This window comes from Agelaius tricolor, unplaced genomic scaffold (genome assembly GCF_023055355.1).
Source record: "Agelaius tricolor isolate 1412-34295 unplaced genomic scaffold, bAgeTri1.0.p SCAF_27, whole genome shotgun sequence".
NCBI classification, from domain to species: Eukaryota; Metazoa; Chordata; class Aves; order Passeriformes; family Icteridae; genus Agelaius; species Agelaius tricolor.
In genome coordinates, this window is record NW_027269287.1 from 8,062,395 (window position 1) to 8,079,604 (window position 17,210).

General features: G+C 37.0%; 1 protein-coding gene across 4 annotated transcripts in view; it reads right to left on the reverse strand.

Moving 5' to 3' along the window:
• MCTP1 (multiple C2 and transmembrane domain containing 1) overlaps positions 1 to 17,210 on the reverse strand; it is a 212,687-nt gene that overhangs the window by 34,358 nt on the left and 161,119 nt on the right. For 3 of the 4 annotated variants that reach the window (XM_071448671.1, XM_071448670.1, XM_071448672.1), the window contains one exon: positions 2,754 to 2,807. In XM_071448671.1, coding sequence (XP_071304772.1) covers positions 2,754 to 2,807 — 54 coding nt within the window. Of the gene's footprint in view, positions 1 to 570; positions 2,393 to 2,753; positions 2,808 to 17,210 lie in introns of those variants that run through there. The other variant, XM_071448673.1, reaches the window with a different exon arrangement.

Consider the following 17,210-nt stretch of genomic DNA (forward strand, 5'->3'; position numbering starts at 1 on the left):
CCAGTTCCATGCCATGTAATACCCTATTGATCATAAAGTCCAAAGGTTACAGGACTAATAGCTTCCTTGTGGTAATCAGGGAGCAAAGACACTGGGCATGGTCAAACGGCTGGGGCATATTTTACATATTTGCAACATATGCTTCAGTTTTAATGAAAATAAGGGTTTGGCACATTTATGAATCTTGTAACTTTCTTCGCATAAGGAGAACCATTTTCCTGAGTTTTCTATTATACCACATGAAAAAAAACCAGAGAAATAATAAAAGCCAAAGGCCACTACCAGCTGGTGTTACAAAACATGCATTTGTTTTCTCACAAAAATTCCTTTAGCATACAGCTTTAAGAAAACACACACGAACTAAACACAAAACTGCACACCTCCATTTAGTCAAAAGATGTAAGAGGAACAGCAGGAGTTGAGAGTATGTCTAGTGCACCAGACAGGAAAAACAGCTTCTAACAACAAACAAATTAATCCTAACACCATGTGCTTACTATTTACAATTTAACCTAGTGCAAAATAACGCCCACTGCAAACATCCTGAATAAACAGAGTAGTCTATACATGCTTGTTCTAAAAAGTGTAGGGTTTATTTTCCAATTCAAACAGCATATTTAATCTTGAGAGCTCAAAACATTTGCAATAATGAAGACAGCTTTGAATTTATGAAAATCAACCTTAACACTTTCTGTATAAAAAACCAGCTCTTAAATATTCAATAAAAGGGTTCACTGAATGCACACGGTAATGTCAGTACTCACTTTAATTCAACCTTGGTAACTAGATCTAAAAAAATGTTTGAACTCTGGTGTCAGTTTGAGAAAGCTGAATATTAGATCATAACATTGAAACCTAGAGTGATATTTCTAATTATGGGTGTTTTCTCAGAGAATCACCAGAGAACTGGGGGGAGGGAGGGGCTGACCTCTGCCTTCATCTTCTCTTTTAAAGCAGTTTGTTTAGCGATTTCCAAAACCCACTAAGCAGTAACTACACAGGCTGGTTTAATCTACAAGCAGTCAAGTACTATTCTTTGTGAACTAATCACAGTGGTTAAAATATCCAGGAATACACACACTACTGGTAAGACACATTTGCACCAGATCTAATAATAAAGCAGAAACAAACAGGAGAAAATGGCCTCAAATGGATGGTGAATCAGTGTCTATCAGAAAACAAATGATGACTCAAAGCTAGCATATTGAGATTAAATTCAAGCCCTCCATAACTACATGATGGACTTTTACAATCAATCATATATTTTATTGCTAGAAATGGATGCTCACATCATTTAACATCAAAACCCATCCCATATGTGTTTTGTGAAAGAAGATTTTGTTAGTACAGTGTTATGAGATTAGGTAGCTAATTTAGGTGATGTACAGAAGAATTTCTCATATAAATTGTAAAGTGTTTGACCTGGCAATGGAACAAGGAAGTACTCTTATTTTTTTATCATCTCTTACATTTTAGGTGTTAGCTAACAGAAAAATAATCATTGAGGGAATTAACTAATTACAGTGAATTTTCTGACATTTCAAATGCTGCTGCCAGCATATGAATTCTTACAGGGGTGTATAAATGTACATCTCAGCCAGAAAAAAAAGGTCAAGAGCATAAATTAAGATGCACTGTTTCTCTCCTCTCAGAAAAAAAAATATGCTATATTACAACAGAAGTGGGGGAACATCTGCGAAGGTCAAAATAATCTGAATTTTAATACAGAGTTATTGTAAAACTACGTATATTCTTCCCTTTTATTTTCTTCCACAAATATCACCCTTCAGATAGGAAAATACCAGCAAGTATTGGGCTGTCTTCACTCATCTTACCAGAAAGCCATCCTGCCAGTTCTAGCCATTGCTTCAGTGGTGCAAGGTCATTCAGATTTATTTTCTTTGTTTTTTCCCTCTCTCTGGGGGACAACCAATCCAAGAACCCCCATGGCTTGGCTCAATGATATGTAGAAATGAGTTATTTACTGTGGTTGCAATCCTCAACCTAGCTGGCAGCATCTAAACTGAATCACATCCACTCAAACAGATGAATGATTTGCTGTGGTTTACCAGCTTGCAGGGCCACAATGCGAACTTCAAATCAAAGGGATATCTATGAGAATTGTGATTATTTAAATGTCATATGAAGTCCAAAACATTCTTCTATCCAGCAATTCTATGAAAATTTTAGATGTCAATATTCCATCTTTAACCAGCATAGAGTTGCTATTTCCTCACCATTTCCCCCCTGAAATGCAGCCCTATTTGTAGTACTAAAGACAGGAGGAATTTTTGTCCTTGAAAACCTGTTGTTGTCTTCACAAGAGCTATCAAGTTCCAGACTGGCAGAGATACTCTTGTTCCTGGCAGAAAAAAAAATATTTGATCCAGCTCTGGACCAAGAAAAGAAAAAAAAATAAAAAGAAAAAGGAAGAGAAAAAGCAAAAATAAGAAGAAGAAAGAAGAAAGCAAAAAGAAGAAGAAAGGAGAAGAAGAAGAAGATGATGATGAAAAAAAGGAGAAGAAAAAGAAGAAGAAGAAAAAAAGAAAAACAGAAAAATAAAAAGAAAGCAGATTTATAGTCCTCTAACCTTTCCCTCAACATGCTATACCTATTATTATAGGATGATAAACAACTCTGTCCAATTTTCTGGACTAAAACACATCAACTCCTTTTTTTAACTGTCTGTAAAAATAGTGTCATGTCTAAATTCTCCCATCCCTAGATACCCAAGTGCTAGGAAAGATAATTACCTTGTCATCTCTGTCATCCTCTTCTTCCTCGTCCTCTAGCATGTCCTCCACTACCTGCAGACAGAAACAGTAGTAGTTGTCATCATTTAAAAAGAAAGAGTTTTGTTCTGTCAATTCTAAGCCTTTTGTAGATGAAAACTTTATTAACATTTGAAATAAATGCACAGAGGGAAAATGCACAACTAGGAAAAAACACTTGATCTAGTGATTCAAATTTAGGAAAGTGTTATAACTTTAATTGACCTACATTGGGGAATTATATACTGAAAACCCTTCCTTTGCAAACGCTTGCTTGACAATTTCAGTATTTATAAGGTAGTTCAAAATTCAGTGTATGCCAGCTCTAACTAAAGAATCCTTTGTCAGCTTCACTGGTGCCCATGCAGCACACACAGGCTCACTTCAAATTTATGGTTACCTACATAAAAGGTCAACACTTTTAATAGAATTTACAGTATTCACCAAGAGATTATTGAAGAATACAAAGCCAGAAATAAATTCACAGTAGCTTATCTCCTTATCATGTTCAACAGTGATATACACCATATGCTCTATCAACATTAGCCCTCTGTTTCTTTAATAATAATTTTGTACAATCTGTGCATCTAACTTTATGCACATTAATTGCAAGCTGCACCTGCCACACGTCTGCATCTACGTATTTTTCTGTATATAGTTTTTCAGTCCAACACCATGAAATATAAAAATACATTAAATTCTTTCTACGAATATTAATATTTATTAATCATGCCATCAGCATGAAATAAGCCACTAAGTTTAGTTTACAGAGAGATCAAATGATTTTCCAAAGATGGACCATGGCAGATTCAGACTTAAATATCTCTCTCTCTCAACACTGTGATCAATGACACTAACAGAAGGAGTCTCTGTTGACAGAAAGCAAGCTGTACCTCCTTATAACCAAAAATAGTTAGCTTCTTTATATCTTTATGTATATATATTTATAAGTACCTATTAGGATATAAGAAAATCCATAATGAAGGTCAGCAAAGATCCAACCAGCCCAGTGTCCTATTATGGGTGCAAATATTTTATACTATGTATTATAAAGTATGCATAAAGAGGAAAAGTGGAGGTAAAACTCACTGATATGAAACAATTTTTGTGATTTAAGACAACACACTAAAATTAAACTTCATAGCCACCCCCTCAGACAATGCTGCAAGGGTGTTCCCACATCCACGTACAAGTACTTAAGGGATTTTATCCAAGAACTAAATTCAGGTAAAAGAATACCTGAAAAATAAAAGCATGTGAATCTTTCTACTTTCCCAAAGTTAGCTCTACCATCAAGAAGGTCCCAATTAGCCATGTTACATGGGCCCATGCAATGAGTAAACAACATATGGTTTGATGTAAGATGCCCATCTAGTAGAGCACTGTGCATACATGAAAGTCACCCACACAGTTCAAAACATTTGCAGTTTCAGCTATTTCTCCTTGTTCGAACCCTGTCACAGAGCACTGTAACAACAGTAATTTGGAGGGGAACCTCCAGTTCTGCCTACTGGCTGCTCTGTCCTGGAGGTGTGAATGAGATAAAACTAGAAATGCAAAGAAACCATAAAGAGCAAGCATGTCCTAAAGCATGAGAAGGAAGCATAACTTGAGAAATGAAGGAATTACTCTTGAATTCTTCCATGCCCAGAATAACAATTTTAGCAGGAGGAGCCTGACTGCAGCCTGGCACCAGCCTTTTAGGCCAACTCTGCTTATCTCTCAAAGAAGGGGGATCAAAGACAGTTTTGATCACAGGGAAATGTTGAGAGCATGTTGCTGAAACAGATGTAGCTCCTGCTTAGTTCAATATACCTTTTACATCCCATTTAGAGGTGTCTGAGTGATCCAGTCTTCACTGACCACTGACCATTGGAAACAAAGGCATTTTCTGTTTCCCATGCACCTGCATCATCTTCTTGTTCCTCTCCTGATTGCTCATTGCTATACTCCCTGGGCTGTTCAAAGTCTTTGGGGAGCTGAGCTGTAAACTGCATCACTGGAGTAACTGAGCTCTTCAAAAACACACATCCTCAAACCTTTAATGCAGTTGGTTCCAGTGACCCAGTTTACTGAGCAGCTTTACCAGCTCTACAAAGAAAATGGTAAACTGAGAAAGGAAGAGGAAAACAAGCTGTTAAGGGCTGCAGCAAGATGGAAACTCTCTTAGATCAGTTTTTCTGCAAAAAAACACACATGCAAAACACCCACTTAGCTATACCATTAGTTGACTAAAGCCCTAGATATAAATCAGATCTGTTGACTCACACACTGCCTAATGCCCAGAGCTCACAAAGTCAGTAGGTCTCTTACTTTTCAACATTAACATTCCCTAGACACTTAAACATTTCTGTTATGTACATCCAGAAATTCATTGTCTTGGGAAGGTTGAATAGCAGGATGCCTATCTCACATTAGCATTCAAATTAGCATTGTGACAATTAGTTGAACTGGAGTTCTCTAAAATTCTTGTAAATAAGGGCACCTCACAGAAATAACTTCATGACAATAATTCTAAATTATCCAGATAATAACACTTTGGATTCGGGTGTGGGGTTTTTTTTCCCATATCTAAGGATCTCAGACTACTTTACAAGCTTCTGTAGAGAGGCAAGACGTTAACTTGTTCAAAGGGCATAAAAAGTCCTTTGAAATTACTTGAAGTATTAGACTAAGCCCTGACTTCCATCTCCTCCATTCCATTGTTTGCTCTATTTGCTCCTTCTATGCTCTATTTCTAGTTTAGCCACGCTATCAATTACCTTTAGATTTGGAGTACTGAATTGTTTGGGAAGAAAAACAGTATTCAATATTTGTCGCAAAATAAAATGCAATGAAAATGTGCCAATACCCAAGATGCATAAATAATTCTTTGAAGCATATGAAACACAGCCCATGCTTTCACTTGTCTTGAAATTCAAAAGAAGGGGTTAAAAGAAAAAACCCCAACATACACAACCATTAAGGCAATATGGATATGATAAGACAATTCATTAAATCACCAAAACAAATGCTGGCCACAAATTAAAACAAGGAAAGCAGATTCATCATGACATATGAATCACTGGAACACTGAAGCCTTACAAAAGCTGTATACTGAAGTAAAGTCGAATCCAGAACAAAGCAAGGTGGTTCAAGAGAGGTACGGTAGATCTGAACACAGGTTCCAATTTAACATTGTATTAAGAATACAGTAGGAAAAAAAACCCACAATGGATTTTTTTATCCTTTGATTCTACCTCGTTTCTTTTCAAATAAAGTGCACATGCCACTCTGTTTGGAAGGAATACAGTAGTTATTTGGATCCTTATGTCAAGCATTATACATGGAGGAGGTATAAGGGAGGAAGGGACATGATGGAGAAGGAGGAAGAGGAGAGAGAAGGTGGGCAATAAAACACATAAAGATAAAACGCAATGTTACATTTATTTTAATAAAAGTTCTGTGGCAAAAATCTTACATTGTCCTTAGAACATTCACTCTAAATGATGCCTTCTGATAACTTGTTTGAAATCAAGTAGTATTAATCAAACAATGGAAGGGCACTAGGGAAATCAAGGATCTAATGCAAGCAGCTAAAAGTGACATGACCTTCTGTAACATCACTTGTCACAGACTTATATGCTGCATACTGGTAGAAGGTCTTGAAAGAAATTTCTTGGTACTGTCCCTTGAATGTTGTGTGAATACACATAACATTAAAAAAAACCCCACACATAGATGGCCTCAAATACCACACGTAAGCTACTTCACAGCCAAAGGTAAGGAGATGATGTTTAAATGTTGGAAAGTAAGTCCCTTCCTCTGCAATACATGCCTATTAAAAGCTTATAAATCAGAAGCAGCATGTAATCTAATTCCTATGTACTGCCATTATTCCTGATCCATTCCCAACATCTTCAAGAAATGCAGGCCAAAAATACCGTACAACTCATAATCCATATAAGATTGGAGAACCATTGCTCTGTCACAGCAGATGCCATAAACCCAGTCACCAGAAGGAAGCACAACCATCACATTTGCACACCAAAGAAAACCTCAGCATCTGTGGGCTACAATGCAGTTTTCTGAGTAAACTGACATTAAATACAAATTGCATTTATTGTAAAGATCTACTGACTAACAAAGAGGATAGAATTGCTGAGAAAATAATTCACTTTGACTTCTAACCTCAACACCTGCAAAGCAGAGTTAGATTCTAGTTAGTTACAGGCATGTTAAATCAAAGCCCTACAGCTGTAGAGGACTTAGAAATACCTCCTGAATCTAAAGAATCAGTGGTAAAGTGATACACTGAAACTTAACACCACCTCTAATGAAAGGTCCTTCTCTCTTAGCATCACCTATCATTTCTCATTGTGTGCAAAGCATCAATAATAGTCTCTGTTTTATGTTTTTCAGCTGATCAAAAAAAACCCCTGCACATTAGACACTCTGATGTCTTTACATGTTAATAATAGCAGGTATTTGCTCTGCACTGAGATGTAATATAAAGAAAAGAGGGAAAAAAGGGCACTAACTGTGCAGAAAGCCATGATGACTGTTACCTTAATACTTCAATGCCCCTCATTAGAACTTCTCTAAATCTGCTTAGATCTTACTTGATGTAGTCCTTCAAAGCTAGGTAGTTTCCAATAAAAACAACACCAAATATCTACATATGATTTCAAAATATCTGCTAACATTTGTATATTCATACATAAGTATTAAAACTATAAAAGAAATCAAAAGTGAGGGTGAAATTTGGTTCCAAATTGCATCTAAATGTATTTTAGATGTGCAATAAAAATAGTCAGAATTATCCTGTTCAGGACTGTTTGGATTTCATATTGTCCTGACATGAAATGTACTGTAAGTTTGTGAACCATGCAACTCAGTGTACAGCTGTAAATGTAATATAAAATTATGCAATTTGTATGGATTAAGAAGGATGCATAAAAGCACTTGAGCTTTTTCAGATAATTTCCTGGTACTTAATTTGAAGGAAAGATATCCATTGTCCACAAGATCACTACAGCAGCAGTTATGTGCTCATCTTCACAACATGATGTCTGCTTCTTTTATGGAATTGTCAAGGAGAAACTTTACGGAAGATAAATCTTCATAAAAATGTCCAACTTTTATACCACATTTTAAGGAAAATAAAAATCAAATTACCAGATTCTGATTTAGGAGTTCAGTGTATCTGTGTCCAACCAGATTTATAAGTTTTGAACTTAGAATAACTGAACTACTAGATGTGATAATTAGTGTGATAAGCTTCTCAGTAACAGTGAATATATTGCAGCACAGAAGACAGAAGAATAAAAAAAGCATTAGTACTTTTCTACTAAATTACTTTCTAGTTTTTACATAGGCACTCAAATTATTTCTTCTAACAGAATGCATTTTGTTAGCTTATTCTGGGAAGGGGTCATAATGTAATTTAGTCTGATTCTTAATAGGAAATGAGACTCCTATGGCTATCAGAGGCCTTTTGATGCATGCTGCTGATTACACTGAGTTCTGTAATGTCAACAACAGAATTTTTATTTACAGTATAATATATTTCTTGGGAACATGTTTCAGTCATAAATACAGTTGATTATACAAGAATGTGTAATCTTTTTGCTGTTGCCAGCTTGATACATCCTCAATATTCAATTGCCAATGTAGTTAAGAGTAAGTAATTTTTAACATTACTATGGTACAAGTACTATAACATTTCTTTCATTTTCTTTCAATATTTGGTTCTCATTTATTTTAGCTTTCTTTTGTATTTACACAATGCACTGTGAACTGAATATTAGCTGTTTATTTGAAGTATGTCTCCATCTAAAGGCTTCAATATGTACTGTACACTTGAAATGTCAGATCTCTCAGAATGCAGTTATTTTTACTTCAGCAGAATAAAAACAACTGCATTCTTTGCTTGGCTAATCAGTGAAAGATTACTATGCAGGACTATTAAAAATAACACCTTCACTAAATATTGTGAACTAGAATTCTTAGGCAAAACCTTATGATAAACTATCTTATAAAGAACACAATGTCTCATTATAGGTTGTTATTATTATTTCTTTTCAAATATATTGTTTCCAGATTCTAGTAGAAGCAGATATCCTTCTGTCATAAAATAGCATTTATCCAAGTTATATAAGCTTCTGGGTGTGCTCCATTACACTCAGATTTGAAGCTGACTAACTTTTTGGTACAAAAAATTTATATTTCATATTTTAGGTGAAAATGTATGTAACACACATATTGTAATTTCAGTTAGCTATTTTTTTCCCTGGTATTTATATATTTCTGCAAATACTGTAAAATCCAAAAATCCCTAAAGTCTTGGCTCAATGAAAATGTGCTGAAGTGATAGACGGTCAAACAAAAATTAATAAAAATCTCACATAACTATGGGAATTTTTTCTAGAAACTAAATTGATATTAGGTTATGTAGTACCAATTATTTATAATAGCCACTACAATCTGTCTAGGAATCTTGTTGCCATTTAAACCTTCAGGCAAATCCAAAAAAAAGAAAATCATTATAACAGTCTCATACAAAAAAATGCTCCCTCTGTGCTAAGAACTTCAATTTTTATTTTAGATGCCAGCAATACTGAAAGACCGTGGAAATAAAAGGTGGCAAAATTTAAATTAAAATCCAGCTGGTTTCTGACAGGAAAAAAAGATCCAATTTTAAAAGAATGCTGGAGATATTTAGAGCAGGGTTTTGGTTTTGGCCCTTTCTCTTCAGATTGCCAAAACAAGCCAAGGCTTTCCAATTCTGTAGTGCATTTGGGTATTGCAGCTGTTGCTGGGGTAAGAACAGGCATGTAAAGTTTTACCAAGGAGTATACTACATACTCTGCTACTGTGAGCAAACCTCTGGCACAGGAATTATGCCTGCAGCATGGACAACCTCTTTTATGTGTAGCCCAGACAGCCACTTGGAGCACCATATTTTTCTGTTACACTGCAGAAGAGAAATGCCTACTGGCCAGTGTAGATCTTTACATACTGTACTGTGGGACTGTTGAATTGAATTGATGCCCAATGCATTCAAAATATTTATAGTACCAACATTTAGTTAAATAACCTTTATGTAAGATTTATGTTGATCTGTTCAAGTCACATTTAATGGCAAATTATGGAGAGGATGTTTCATAAAGATAATTCTCCACTTAAATGCAGAAAACATTATGACACAATCTAGAGCAAATTTGTCCAGCTTCAGTGATTATGTGCAGTCATAAAAATTAGATTTGATCAACAATATTTAAATGCATGATTAAGCTGCACTTTCGTGTTTTTGTTCTGATATATTAAAAGAAAACCCATCCTGTCCCATTGTGGAGCACTACATTATATATTTATTTCTTGACTGTATGGATCACATAGAAAAAAACCTAAACATCTGTGTGGAGACAACAATAATTCTTAGTGAATTACATAATATTCAGTCACATTTTGCCAGTAGTCCTTGTTCTTCAACAGCACCCACCCTGCCCAAACATACAGATTACAACTCATCTGTCAAAGCCCTTCTAACTTTATTGATAATGAATGAAGGCAAAGTTTATGATTAGTTAAGAGCTAGAAAATACAAGGTAAAATCAATTCTGCGTAACATTGAAAATAATTTTATAAAAACAATCAGCCCTCATGCTGGGGGGGGTTTGTGGCTGCTGCCATTGCTATCATAACAGAGGCAAAACTTCTCAGGAAAGTACAGTCAGAAGGCAGGCAAGATGTACTTGCTCACCTGACAACATCCTTTTGTATCTTGTGCAAATGACATACTCCAGACACTGTCTAGCCAGAATACTGGGGCAATGACATTTATTTTTTCCAATAATTCACAAGAATTCTTTTCCAATAATTCAGCAAGAATTTAGCTGCAGTTAGAAATCTCTGCAGATTCCCCGGCAGAACAGAATTTCTGGACTTGAAGCTCAAAACCCCAAAGCACCACACTGGCAAGGGATCTGAAGCACTTGGTGTTTGTCCTGTATTCATCGGCATATGAAAGTCTTTGAATGTAAGGACTGTAAGGTCACAGTCTTTAACATCATAAAGTGAAGAAACAGGAAAAAAATCAAGTTCCTGCTTTGTTAACTTACCTGGTAACTCAGTTTTCAACTTCTAGACAAACAGCTGGTTAAAGTCAGGCACTTTCCTGTTAGAGTTAATTTATGCATTGAACGTACTGCAAAGTGGGACTCTTAGCCCCAAACAGAAGCAGCAACAAATCCACCTGACAGTGCTCTGACAGACACTGTTGCCTGGCTCCTAGAACAAAGTGATAGGATTCTAATCAGAAAAAATCTCCTATGGGGAAGTGAGCTGGGCTTCTATGACCTACTCAAGCTCATTGTGCGGATCACCTTTTCTTGAGTGAAGAAAAAGAATTCACTCTTGGATGGATATATTCATAAGCATAATTCTTCCCATTTTTCACTTTTGTTTTTTTCTCTAACTTGGCAATTTCCAGAACACACATGAAGATTTGAGTCATCATATTGGAGGACTACAGGAAAGTACCCAGAGAAAACTGCTTAAAATCTTAAAATAAAAGGCTGTCTTTAATAAAATTATTTTTCTTCTGTTCTCAAAATTTAATCCTAAGCAAGGCTAGTTCTAACTTCTAATAGAAACATATACATATAAATCATCAAAGTCTATGGAGGAGAAAACCTACAATGAAATTAGAAGATGCCTTGTTGTCACTTTATATAATACTTAAAAGGTAGTTTTTTTTAATATATATGCATATACACTCTACTATGCAAATTCATAAAAAATTGTGTATGGTGCATTAACTCCTGGCTGTTTAGCATAATTTGCTATGCAATGACATGTGCATCTCTTAAATTCAAGAGGAAATTGGCTACTTAATATTTCCTTAAAGACTCTAAGTATTAAATATCAATGCAAGATGTGAAGTGATCACTTTTCCATGTGAATATATATGGCAGAAGAACATTCACAGGTACCTTCAAGAATGTGCATTATTCTTCTATTAAATGTTAAATTACTTTGAAAAAATCCCTAACAAATAATAGACCAAAAGGAGAGAAATATTAGTACTTTCAGTTGAGAGAATATCAGAGTGGCAGATGTTGGCAGGGCCATCCTATCCTCCCTAATCAAGGAGACATCATCAAGCCTAACTTCCCTACTCAAACAAGGTCACCTCTGAGGATGGCCTCTGACATGGCCCAAGACCATGTCCTGAAAGGTCTTGAATATCTCCACAGATGAACACTTCACAACCTGTCATGGCAATCTGGCCCTGGCTGTCACCATAGTTACAGTGAAAGTGCTTTTTTGTGGTCAGATGAATTTTCACGTAGTTTGGTTTGTGGGCATTGATACTGTCCAGTGATGGAGCACCACTGAGAAGAGGCTGTGTCTCTCTCCCACTCCCTTCAGCCATTTATACACATCATCAAGAACCTTCCTCCATGCAGAACAGTTCCAGCTTGCTCAGCTTCTCCTTATATGCCAGATGCTTTGATCCCCTCATCATCTTCCCTTTGCTGGAATGAAAAGTAACTCCCACTCCTCACCTTCCCAGCCTGTGCTGATAAAAAGCCAGAATACCTACACTGTGTAATGGACATGACAGCAATTTCACAACGTGTCTGTGATTGTGAATGAATGTGGCTGCACGCGGACCTCTGAACTCCTGCTGGTTCCTATATTGTGCACACTTTTGTACCTAATGTGCACACTAATATACTTCCCTCTGACATGCTGGGTTCTGAAAGAGGGTGTGAGAGACTTTTCCAGAGCCATTTCCTTATTTGTGTGCCTATACCTGGCCTGGGGGGCACATCTTGTTGGATTGGTTTTGAGGGCTTCCTTGGCCATTCACCATGCACCCTTTTCTTGCCAACTCAGACCACCAATTTCACAACAGGACAAGGGGCAGTAGCTTTGAACTGACAGAAGGCAGGTTTAGATTAGATATTGGGAAGAAATTCCTCATTGTGAGGGTAGTGAGGAACTGGAACAGGTTGCCCAAAGAAGCTATGAGTGCCCTATCCCTGGCAGAGTTCCAAGGCCAAGTTTGACAGGGCTTTGAGCAACCTGATCTGGTGGAAGGTGTTGATCCAAATCAAAGTATTCTGTGATTCCTCACTTGATGCATCACTTTTATGGGTCACCATCACCTCCCTCCCCATTTATTTTTAGTTCAATGCTTTCCTCGTCAGGTTGGACAGCTTCTGGGAAAGAAGATTTTGCTCCATGTGGTGAAGTGAGTATTTTCCTAGTAGTCTTCAGTCCTCAAAAAGTATCCCCCAGTTGCAAAAACCAAGTTCCTGCTGTCAGTAAGAGCTGTGCAACTGGTTGTTGTCCTTCCAGATGTGTACAGTCCTCCACGGGCAGGATGGAGGAGAAAATTACCTGCGCTCCCTGTCTAAAACCTATTTGGTCATGACAAGAACAGTGTCACCAGAGGAGATCCACTGTGCCTGTTACAGCAGTTAAGCATTATAGTTCAACAGCTGAGAGATTGTCACAGTTTGTCCTAATTGTGGTACCCAGGCATATGTACACAGGGTAAAAATAAGATTCATGGCTATGCAAACTGTGTTTAATCTCTATATGACACACTCCAACCATATAATCCACTGTTTCATCCCAGGGAAAGGGACAAGAACAGCTGGATAGTAGAAACATTTTAAATCACTTTGAGAGATTATCTGACCATTCCTTAAGTTAGGCAGCTCCAGCAGGCAGTCAGAACATAGCCTGAAGTAGAAATGCACAAGTAACAAAAAAACCCAAAAAACAAAAAACAAAAAACCAAAAAACCAAAACCAACAAAAATTTTTCCCCACTAACTCCATGCTGTTATAAATGACTCTGACTTTTGCTTAGAAATAGAAGATCGCAGACACCAGACAGAAGCACTGCTGTTTGCTCCAGGTTGCAAAGGTGAGGGGCTTTTTTTGGTGTACTTGAAATCATCAAAGTATTAAACAACTTCTTAAAAATACTGAAAATAAGCTTTTAAACCCACCATACTTTCTTTTGCAGTCAGTCACCATGCCATGCTCTATTATGTATAGGGGCAGCACCTCTTCCCACTACACAAATCCAGCACAGATGACAATGAGCAGCAGGGAGTGGTGACAGAAACACAGCAGTTGATACCTACCCCACAGACGATGTAAAAATGATGGAAAAAAGGCAGGAGAAGAAAAAAATCCCAGCTTTGTAAGATTCACTCAGTTCTAATCTCGTGTGTTTAGGTGATCATGGTTTAATAGAACAACAGCTATGCTAAAAATAAATTATTTTGTGAAATCAGATATTCAGGAGTACAATTATAAGGAAGTGTAAGTATCTTTGGAGAAAACAGCAGGATGTACTTCAGGCAAAAATATTACTGCAAAATTCAGAACAAGGCCTTAAGAATGCTATCTTAGTTATTTTTTTCCCACTTAATACCAGCAGATTTTTACACCTGCCACATGACTCAGTGACAGAAATTCATTTGTTTTAGTTCAGTTCAGAATTATCCATTAAGTTTACATCTATCTACAGTCACTTACACCAATGTTTAATGCAAGAGTTCCTATTTCATTAGAGCATATCTTTCAGAAATACAACTAATCTTGATCAAAATGTACAAAAGTTAGGGAATCCGATGCTTCTTTTGGAAATTTGCATCAGTGTGACACTAAAACCACAATGATCATCAATCCTACAAGGAGTCCAACTGAATCCGTAGTGATAGAGTACACTGCTTCACCTCTGTTGGGCATTCCAATTGACTTATCTCCTACTAGGAAATACACTTGGGCCTCCCCCTTGCCCCAACCATATTGCACCTTGAATTCAAGAAAGGACTCACATATACAACTTGTTAGGAGTCGTAATAAATGGCAAAATAGCTGTACCTGCATTCAAACAAGAAGCACAGGTTCATGTTATAATAGAAGTACCCAGATCCTTTCTTGGCAGGTGAATTTCTCCATGAGGAAATAAGTTTTAAACTACTTCCAAAAAAATGTGATGCCCAAAAGGAAAAAGCAAATGGTATCTTATGTAGAGAGATGGTCAAACATGGATGAGTTAAGGCTGGTCTGTCTGCCATATCCAGACAGAAACTCAGTGTCACTAATCACTGACCAGCAGAAGTGTGGTCCCTAGCACCTGGACTGACGAGACAATTGAAAATTGATTTCTCAAAGAGATATTACAATGGAAATCAACTCTTCTGAGCTGCTTTGCATGGTCCCAAAATAAGTATGTTCCATAGACATTAAACAAGTATAGACCATATACAATTTTTAACTATGCTTGTCTAATGTTAATCAGGTAACAAATACATTTATCTTTGTGTCTTATCATTAGCCTTAGGATTACAAAGCAACTTCTGAAGTTAGATGATATATCTAAGATAAATAGTCAATGATTTCACAGAGACACACAAGGAATGTCTGATGACTTGGAGAAAGAAGCCAGATCATGTGAATACAGAAACATTCTCTAGCCACTAGGAAACATTGCTTCATTAATTTAGATAAAATTTACACTCTGCACAGGAAAACGTAGGTATTTAAATTACTCCTATTCTAATGATACTGAAGACTCATGAGTTAATTAGAAAGGCTTACAATAAATCTCCAAATGACTTCACTCAAGGTAGATGCTCAACATGATGATAACCAAACTTAAATCATTATAAAAACAAAGCCATTAATGGCACCAAATATTTGGGATCAACATGGTTGCTTGATATAGGCTGTGTTAGCTTGGTGTGAAGCACTCTCAGCAAGAGGAAAATTTTAGGAGAGTCCATTCTTGACTGAGAGTCCATCACTAGCTTTATTAGTTTGTTAGAAAAGTTACATGATCAGATAATCTTCCCAGGCAGGTGGTATTTCAGAGAGAAATTAAAAGTATTTGTATACTCACAAATAAAATTTCTCCTTTCACCAGGATTTCAGGTACTCATGAAATCTTCAGGTTGAGAAGCTTTAAGCATTTCAGCCATCAGGAGACAATGGGCTGTATTTTAAGTATTGCATGTTTTAAATCTCGATCTTAAGCTTTTTCCATAAATGTAATCACATTTGGCATTAGGGAATACCTTTACCATTCCCACCCTTATTTTTAGATGATCCTTGGAAGCATAACAGTCTTAGTGATGTAGACAGGTAGCAACAGTGTTGGGATCAGGGCTGTATGGGTTCTAATAACTGCAGTTCCAATACATTAGGGGATCATTCAGGCTGGAAGGGATTTCCAAACTCCTGCTCAAAGTGGGGTCAGCCATGAGGTCAGATCAGGCTCCTCAGAACTTTACTCAGTCAGTTCCTGGAAACTTTCTATAGTATAACTGCAGTTTCCTAAGCATTCTCTTCTACTGCTTTGTGACAGTGTTCACAGGGGTTTTCAGATGAGGGAAGAGATGAGAATGCTGACTCCATGTTCAGAAGGCTTGATTTATTATTTTATGATATATATATTACATTATAACTATAGTAAAAAGAATAGAAGGAAAAGTTTCATCTCAGAAGGGTAGCTAAGATAAGAATAGAATAGAAAAGAATGAAAACAAAGGTCTGTGGCTCGGACAGAAAGAGAGAGCCAGCTCTGCCATGACTGGTCACTAATTTTAAACATCTACACGAGACCAATCACGGATCCACCTGTTGCATTCCACAGCAGCAGATAACCATTGTTTACATTTTGTTTTTGAGGCCTCTCAGCTTCTCAAAAGGGAAAATCCTAAGAAAGGATTTTTAATGAAAAGATGTCTGTGACACTGCTTAACAATTCTCATGGCAAAAAAGGTTTTGTAGTCTGAACCTCTTTTGTTTCAAATGAAGTTTGTTGCCTCTTCCACCACAGATCACTTGTGCAGTCTAGCTCCATCTTCTTGTTAACCTCCTTATAGGGTGTTCCAGTCACTAAAAGCCTTTTATTTGCCAGGATCTTTCAAGTCCACTTCCCTTAGCTTCTCTTCAAGGGCTGGTTGATGAGGGCTTAAGCCCCTGATCATGTTGGTAGCCCTTCACTGAACTTGCTGAAGTCCATCAATGACTTTCTTGAACTGGCATGCCCCAAACTGGACACTATCCTAGATGCATTCTGGCAAGTGCTGAAGAGTGGAGATAACCCCTTCCCTCAATCCACGACCCGTGCTTCTGATCACCTTGCTGCCTTCTAAGACCCCTAGGCCCAGTTCAGACAGCTGCTTGCAGACAACCAATTTCCACTCTTTATCACTGTAATAGGTTATTTCTCCCCAAAAGCAGGATTCTTCCTTCTGAATTTCATGGGGCTCCTATCAGTTCATTTAATCAACCCACTTAGATCCCTTTGAGTGGCAGATCCAGAGTGTCAAATGGTCCCACACAACTGATGTAACCCAAAAACTTGATGGGGGTGCACTATCATCTCCTGTACTTCACTGGAAGAGATGTTAAACAGGAC